Here is an 8,641-nt window from a genome sequence, read left to right on the forward strand (position 1 = left end):
ACAGGGAAAACTGGAGTATCTGGTCAAGTGGAGAGGATGGTCGTCCAAGTAAGTGAGAACTGATACAAATACTGGATTTTTTTATGTGTGTGAGAGTATATATGTTGACTATATAATATATATGCACCATATAGACTAGTACTTTGCTAATGCAGCGCTGTTTTACTCACGGTGCCAGTAAACATCCTTGAATGTGGATCGCGAGAAAGGGGAGAGAGAGGGAGAAACAATGAAAACAACAACAACAGCGTGTTGCGCGTTTAATTTCGCTTCCACGCGTGATTTCGTGCACTGTATCACACTTGATCTCACTGCATCAGGTCGGCTCGCCTTTGCCTCGTTTTGCTGCATTTCTCTTTGTCTACCAAGTTACTTTTTGTTTTTGTTTGTTTGCCTTCGGCTTGTTTGGGTTCGTTTGTCTTATCGCGGTTGTTCAAAATAAAATCGAAAGAAACAGAAAAAACTTGCGTGCAATATTTTTATTGTTATGGTTTATTTTCGTTTCCAGTGATAAACATCATGTATTGAGTTTCGAGAGTCGCTCAGTTGTTATGAAGCAGTCGTTACTCGTTACATTGGATCAGTTTTGTAACGCATTCTGTTACTTTGTAACAATTTGTTCTTGTGTAACGAAAGTGGTTTGATCTCGCGCCGCTCAACGCATGGTTTGTTTCGAGTTTTTTTTTTCTTTAAAAACTCCAGCTGCCCCCCAACCCCCCTAATGCCCCCACTCTTGCTCTCTGTTACATTGTCGCCCCCTTTTTGCCCCGTCTATGGGCACTTGAGCTGTCAATCACACGAGCCACACCTCCCGCGCGCGCGCTTCCATCTGCTTCATTGATTATTTACAACTCCCATCTATTTTAAAATCTTTATTATTACTTGATCAAGCAGGGCCATAAACTGAAAGTGTCTAAAATACTGTAGATGTTTGCTGAGAGGGGAATTCTCGTTGTTTAGTCTAACATTTGATATATTTCACAGTATAAGTTATAAAATAGACTACTTTGTTTTTTGTTGTGCACTTAAAAATTGTGATGTACTTATCTTAACACTTTGATGGTCTGTCATGATTGATTTACATGTGCATGTTATTCTTAAAGAAAAAAAAAATCTTATTCTTTCATCAACATGTATTAACTTCACCTCTGAAACAACTTTTCTTTGTGACTGCATGTCTTCAGGCTCTCTTATTATTCAACCACCTGTTACTTAAATGCATTTTTCACCATCCAAACAATTGCTGATGGAAAAAAAATCAAGACTTGTCCTGCATTGTTTTCTCATTGCAAGTAGTAGGCCTAGTAGTTATGGAAGTAAAACGAATGCCGGTGATTGAGTAATGGTGGGTTAAGAGCGTCTTATTTTGGTAGATCACTACTTTTTGTTGTAAATCAAATCCAGACGGTCCAGACTCTTTGAAGTGCCCTTTAAAGTAAACTCTCATCTTATCTTTTCCCCCCTCTACTATATAATGCCATCCAGTTTTACTCCACATCCCTTCTGTGTACATTTACAGTAGTAGATATTAATATAGATATATATTTACAGTAGTAAATGCAAAATTGGTACCCAAAAGCTACACAAATAGCTTGTTTTGCATGCTTGGTTATGCTGATTCAATCTAAGTGTGTGACATGCTGTAATTCATATAAAAAAAAACTAGTTTTTGGCAATGCTTTATTATACATGCATTTTATGTGCATATGATTCATATTAACTGGAAGACTATGAAATATTTGAACGTCTAAAACTTAATTGGTAACACTTTACAATAAGGTTTATTAGTGAACCTTAGTTAATTTATTAACTAACAGGAACTAACAACGATCAATACAGAGTTACAGTATTTATTAATGTGTTAATATTAGTTAATTTAATAAAAATATAGCTATTCATTGTTTTTTTTCATGTTAGTTCACAGTGCATTAACTAATGTTAACAAATACAACCTTTGATTTTAATAATGTATTAGTAAATGTTGAAATTAGTATTACCTAAGATTAATAAATGCTGAAGAAGGATTGTTCATTTTTAGCTCATGTTAACTAAGGTAGTTAGGTAATGTTAACAAATGAACCTTATTTTAAAGTGTTACTACTTAATTTGTCACCCGGCACCACAGGAAAATGAGATTAAAATGGTGTGAAACATAAAGTAAATAAGTTATGGAAATTTAGATATACACTTTACCTTGTACATAACCATCTTTTTTATCATGAGCATGTTATATGTCATCTACTCACATGCTTAAGATGCCAGTGTCTGTGTTTCAGGCATAACAGTTGGGAACCTCAGGAAAACCTTCTTGACCCGAGACTATTGGCAGCGTTTAACAAGAGGTAAGAGGTTTCTCCCATTGGACGAGCAGGCCTGTGTGTGAGAGAGACGCCCCCTTTTCTCCATGTGCAAACAATATGGGCTGCAACGCTTGGGAGGGTGTAAATGGGGCTCCATTCACAGGCCATTCAGGGTCTGCAGACGTGTCCAGGCTCACGAGGGCCTCTGCAGACTGACTGAAAATCAAACATCGTTAACATTTTTAACAGTTAACATTTTCAGTAGAGCTAGTTTTCTCTGTCAACATTTTGGTTTCACAGTTTATGAAGAATTCGTGTGAAAACCAGACTTGGATTACACGAGAAACATAACCACATGTTGACACCAACTTTCTACTGTTGTTCTAAGTTAAAACTAAATTTCTACATTTTTGGTAAGATATTTGTTGAAATATGACTCGGGTCTATCCTTAATTTTTTTTCTCCTGCCTTATCGTTTGCCACGGAAAAACATAAGTCTGATCACTTAGAATAACATTTGAGGTGTCATTCATGTCTGGCACAAACGATGATGACTTTTTTTTTTTTTTTTTTAGAAAACACCACTTTTTGCTAACGCATCCACCAAAAACAAAGACAAAAGAAATATGATGTTTTTTTGCCCAAACTAGAGCAACAGAGGCTTCTGACAGGAAGTAAGGAGAAAGAACAGGAAGTGAGGACGAGTAAATGTTCATTCATAAAAACAGGAAATGAATTTCACAATCGGCCCCCTGTTTTTTGCCGTTCTTGATATGCTAGTCAAGACAGTTTGTTAAAAAAAAAATAATAATAATCTTGTACAATATACAGTAGTCAACATTTGAAGTGGGTCAAACCTTACATTAAAGTTATACATGAATTTTGAACAATACCCGTTCTTGTCTTAGGACAACTTCGATGAACTTTTTTGATCCACTTCAAATGTTGACTACTGTATATAAACTAGCGGAATGGCTGTAATGGTCATACAATTTCATGATAGCAAAGACAGTAGGATGAACACAATTTAATTGAACATAAATATTACTAATTTGCCAGGTGTGCAAAATGTTTTTTTTTTTTTTTTTTACAAGTCTTTTGTCCATTCTTAGGGAGCAGGAGCGGGAACTCTTGATCAGTAAAAAGGGGAAACGGCCTCGTGGACGACCCAGAAAAATATTGGTGAGTTTGTCACAAAAAAATGCCCCAGATCTACTGAAAAAACTCAATTTGCGCAATACATTATGTTCTCATCGTTCTCTATACGTTCCTTTCTCAGGAAACCATTCCAGTGGTCTCCAAATCAAGCAGCTCGTCCTCATCATCCTCGTCTTCTGGTTCATCATCATCTTCCTCGTCGTCTTCCTCTTCTTCAGACGACGACGATGAAGATGATACCGACAGGAATCTGAAGCAGAGTCCTCGTCCACGAGAGCATCACCCAGTCCCGCAGAAGAAAGCGCAGATTGTGGTGGCCAAGCCGGAGCCGCCGAAGAAGCGAGGGAGGAAAGCATTGCCTCCGGAGCTGAAGGCGCTGCGTCAGGCCAAAGGTCCTCGGAAGATCCTCAAGCCCATTTCAAGAGACTCGGACCTCCGAGGGAGCATAAAGAAACCGCTCATGCCCGCAAGCTTCACCTACACCGGGTTGAACCGAACCTCCGGAAGGGAGCTGATGACACTGCAAAACAGAGGTGCGTTTACCCAGAAGAGTTCTTTAAGTTCCCTCGGACGCTCTGTCGGGTCCGCTTCGACGCCTCCTACACTAAGTCGGCCGGCACAAACAAAATCCGCTTCGGATTTCAAGCTCTCGGTCTCGGATATGGGCAGCGGAGGAGTCGATCCCAAAACACCTACGTGCAAATCTCCAGGAGTGGCTGCGTTGAACGTGCACAGCAGCAATGGACAAACCTGTCCACAACTCTCTCCAAATGTGCTGAGAAAACAGGAGGCATTGGACCAGACTCTTCTACAAAGATCAGCAGGATCTCTCCAGAAATCTCCATCGAGCTCCTTTTCGTCACTCAAAACGCCCTCCAGCCTTCAAGCGCTCAATCTACAGAGCGTCGACAAAACGGCGCAGGGTAACGGGACCGACAGTGCCTACTTGAAGGGTTCCCCTAATCCGGGCAGGAAAAGTTCTGGGTTTAACACAAGACACGAGCAGTGTCCTGCACCGAACGTCCCTAGTAAGTTCACGACCAACCAACAAGTCCTAAAGAGTCCGCAACAGGAGAAATCCAAAGCGGACGATTTGTCCGAGAGGCTCGGGAAGAAGAATCAAGGTAGAGCGGATAAGATTCTGGCTCAGACTCCGACGACCGAGGGTCGAGATTCCCAACCGGTGCAAGACAGAGCCTTGTCTAAAGATGCCGGGAAACAAGGCAAGACTCTGAGCGAGTTGAGCACCGGAGAAGAGGGAAGCAGCTCGGATTCTGAACACGATTCCTCGTTTCCGAGGGACAACCGGGACCTGGCCATCTCGGTGCAGGCGGGTCAGGACTGGAGGCCGACGAGGAGCCTGATAGAGCACGTATTTGTCACCGACGTCACTGCAAACCTGGTCACTGTGACGGTGAAGGAGTCGCCCACCAGCGTTGGTTTTTTTAACATCCGTAACTATTGAATGTTGTCAACTGAAAATGCAGCCACTCTGGGGATAATCGGGAGAAGCTTCGAAAGAATCAGAATTTTTGGTGCTTCTCAATCTTCAATGGATTTTACTTGTTTTAACTGTTTTAGTTGGTCAGTTTCTTGGAGTAGACCAATTCCTGAAGACCAGCTCAATCAGAGACATGTATAGTCTCACCTAATTTGAATCTAGCATAAATATATGTTACTGAACAAATGATTGACCATTCATCTTGGTTTCCACAGCAGGGCTGGTTTCTTGTTCTCTTGATGTTGATTCTGAGTACTGTATTGGTAAAGAAGAAAATCAGAACAAATGTATCCAAAGTGTTTTAAAGCCGAATCTCAGATCACATCTTTTAAGGTGCCTGTTTATTAAGCTGTTCTCTTTCTGCCTGATAACAGTTATAACTGAGGATTTGTTTTTCCTTCTAGAATGAATGTGGGCATTTTTTTATACTACACAACAGTTCTGTTTATTTATTATTATTTCTTACAGGTTTTTGTTGTTAGTTGACATGCTGAAACACACAGTAAAGATTCTTTTTTATACAAAATTCATCATTGTCTGTTCTGAATCAAACCTAGAGTTTAGAGCATGAATGTGTAGGCTATATATATATATTCAGGGGTTGTAGGAATGATATTGACCCAGTAGTCCTATATGATTTCCTTAAAAAAAAAAAAAAAGAGGCAAAAATGGTAAGAGCAAAAGTTTGATGATGATAAGATTTTTTCAAAATGTTTTTGAAAGAAGTCTTTCCTGCTTATTTGATCAAAGATGCCGTAAAAACAGAGTTTATCGCCTCCAACCCTAATTAAACACACCTGGTCCAGCTAATCAGGATTAGTAGAAACTTCCTGGCAGGTGAGTTGGAGATAAACTCTGCAGGACAGTGGAGAGTTTGAGATCACCGTTTTAGTGGAAACTACATAAAATACGAATACATTATACATTTTTCAGGATTCTTTGATAAATGCAAAGTAAAAAAAAAAAAGATTTGATTTGAATTCGAAACTTTTCAAGGCAGTTAACTTTACTTTTTTTTTTTTATGTTTGCTATGTTGTAATAGTTACCACACACCTGACTGTACCACATCTTTTATATTACAATGATTGAAGTCCATAGAATGCAAAAATGACTTCTTATTAATGAGTCTTTTTTTACATATTCTTCAGTTCAAATATCCTAAAGACAAGATGAATGTAACACTGCGCGAGATCTTCAGACTTTTTATTTTAGGTTGTCTTTAATACAAGTATATTTTGTCTTTCGCTTATTTTTAACTTGTTTATACCTAAAACAAATGAAAAGACCAACCAGTGCAGTAAGACTAAATAAACTAAAGACGCAATTTAAAACAAGCCTTAATATTGTATGCAGAGTTGCTTCTCAAGTATCCTGTTTCATGAATTTTTAGTTATTTTAACTGGAGAATTAGATTCAGAGTATGATTTTTTTTTCTTCTAAGAGTGTATATGCAGCTCACATGTTTAGTGTTTGCTGTCTGTCTTTTGTCTGATGTCCTCCACAGTCCTGCACATCTGAGAGGCCGTTTAATTATGCAGGTTTAGAAGTTTTAAGAAGCCCTTTAATTTTCCCAGAATTCCAAGAGGCGGCTTCCTGAAACAGACTCTACTGTGGTCTGTCTGGGCAAACAGCCTTCCCTGAACCTCACACGGGCTTCAACTTAACTGCTCCAGTGACTTTACCTGCTTAGTGTGTTCAGTAAAGTCAACTTTGTGTCAAACGTTTCTTCTAAAATTCCTGAAGAAAATAAAACAGACACAAGTTTGAGCCACAGCTCATATTGAGATATCTGATAAATTATTGCAAATATGAGCACATTTTTTAGACATTAACAGCGTTTCCATATTTGCGCAAAACTATTGCGATGTTTTCTAAATGTCAATGATGAAATGACGCCATTTCCATTAAGTGATGTTATGCAACTAAAGTGATTCCAAAAATAATGACAAGGATGTTGGTAAGTTTACGTATATTTCAGCCACCGCACAAACCATTATTTTAACCGAAGGAGACGTAGGTGTGTTTTCCCAGCATTTAATGGCAAGGAAAGACCCTTATACTTGGGAGCTGCTCGTTTGAGGCGTTTCTCCCTCATATCTGCTTCAAGATAAATTGTGGCAATTCTTTGTTGTTTAGAATCCAGTATTTTAGTATTACTTTTTGATTTATGAGTTTAATAACTCATTCTGTCCAAACGTATCGCCCCTTCTTTAAAGAATGATGGCCTTTTACTTGCGCCATGACCTGTAAATGTGAAAAAAACTGTTTCCATTGCGGTTTTGCAAAATATTCCTTTTTCGAATTGCCTGAAAAACTACCTCATGCGAGCGTAAAAACGTTTTTGCGATATAAGGGAGTTTTTGCGAAATTGATGTGTTTCCATTGGGTGTTTTTTCAATTCGCAATTTCAATTTGCGTAATTTGAAGAGTAATGGCAACGCGGCTACTGTTGAGACGTGTGAGATTACTGGGGTCTTTTCCTCAAGAGAAACATCTAAAAAAGCAGACTTTAAACTGCTAAGAGAAAAAACTGAGATAGTAAAGAGATCTCATTTTTGATTTTTCTCTGCGTTCGTGTAAGAAAAATATCCATATTTAAAAATTTATCGACTAAAATAACTAGCTTCCGGCAGACGGCCGTACGCATCGATTTACGACGAAAGACTAACCCCTGCACAATGTAATGACAAGCACAGAGGATAGAGAAAAACCAAATACCAGTCACGAATTAGAATCGAAAATGAGATTTTTTAAAGAGAAATGTCAGAGGAGCTTGAGTTTGTTGCCCAGCCCTGTTTGTTTGAACCACGAGAGGCGTCAAAGCTCATGCTACTCCACAACCTATGTCATACATGTGTCATGAGTTACTCTTGTGGCTTTAGTTGATAAAGTTTTAAACATGGATATTTTTTTTGCACAAACGCATCGCTTCACTTGCCTTTATTAACCTCCAGGGCCGTGTTGAGGACTTTTATCATGGATAGATGCATTTTATGGACTTACAAAGACATACACCCATTCACTGCCATTATAAAGCTTAGAAGAGCCAGGACATTTTTTTTTTTTTAAATAACGATTGTATTCGTCTGAAAGAAGAAATTTATATACACCTAGGACGGCTTGAGGGTGAGTAAATCATGGGCTAATTTTCATTTTTGGGTGAACTATCCCTTTAAGATCTCTGATAAATGATTGCAAATCTAAGCACATTTTGAGACATTGTTGAGACACATGTGAGATCACTGGGGTCTTTTCCTCAAGAGAAACATCTAAAAAGCAGCAGACTTTAAACTCAATCTCACTGCTAAGAGAAAAAAATCTGAGATAGTAAAGATATCTCATTTATTCAAGTTTTCTCTGGGTTGGCATGAGACCAAAAATATATATATTTCAGCCTGATTTTCAATGTTGTTGACATGACAAATTAGGGCTGGCAACTGACAGTGTAAAGGAGCAGTTTCACCCAGAGTTTGTGAGCAGCTCGACATGTTAGCAGTCTGCAGTTGGAGCTCCTGCATGTCGCCGCAGGGCCGCAGTTATCAGCGCCGGCTCATTCCTGAGCGGAGCGAGATAATCAGAGACGAGCAGAAGGAATGAGATAAGAGGACACGCATGTGCTGAGGTTGCTGCAGTGTTTCTCCAGTAGGTACATCAGTGCTCGCTTATGTAAGCTGCCAAACA

The 8,641-nt window shown here is 39.0% G+C and overlaps 1 protein-coding gene across 1 annotated transcript in view; it reads left to right on the forward strand.

Moving 5' to 3' along the window:
* Positions 1–5,049, forward strand: part of cbx2 (chromobox homolog 2 (Drosophila Pc class)) — a 5,264-nt gene extending 215 nt beyond the window's left edge. The window contains exons 2-5 of the mRNA XM_081358294.1: positions 5–48; positions 2,277–2,342; positions 3,413–3,482; positions 3,580–5,049. Coding sequence (XP_081214420.1) covers positions 5–48; positions 2,277–2,342; positions 3,413–3,482; positions 3,580–4,923 — 1,524 coding nt within the window. The 3' untranslated portion in view covers positions 4,924–5,049. The remainder of the gene's footprint in view (positions 1–4; positions 49–2,276; positions 2,343–3,412; positions 3,483–3,579) is intronic.
* Positions 5,050–8,641: the final 3,592 nt, after the last annotated feature.

The sequence above is a fragment of the Scardinius erythrophthalmus genome, assembly GCF_964197995.2.
Source record: "Scardinius erythrophthalmus genome assembly, chromosome: 1".
Taxonomy (NCBI): Eukaryota; Metazoa; Chordata; class Actinopteri; order Cypriniformes; family Leuciscidae; genus Scardinius; species Scardinius erythrophthalmus.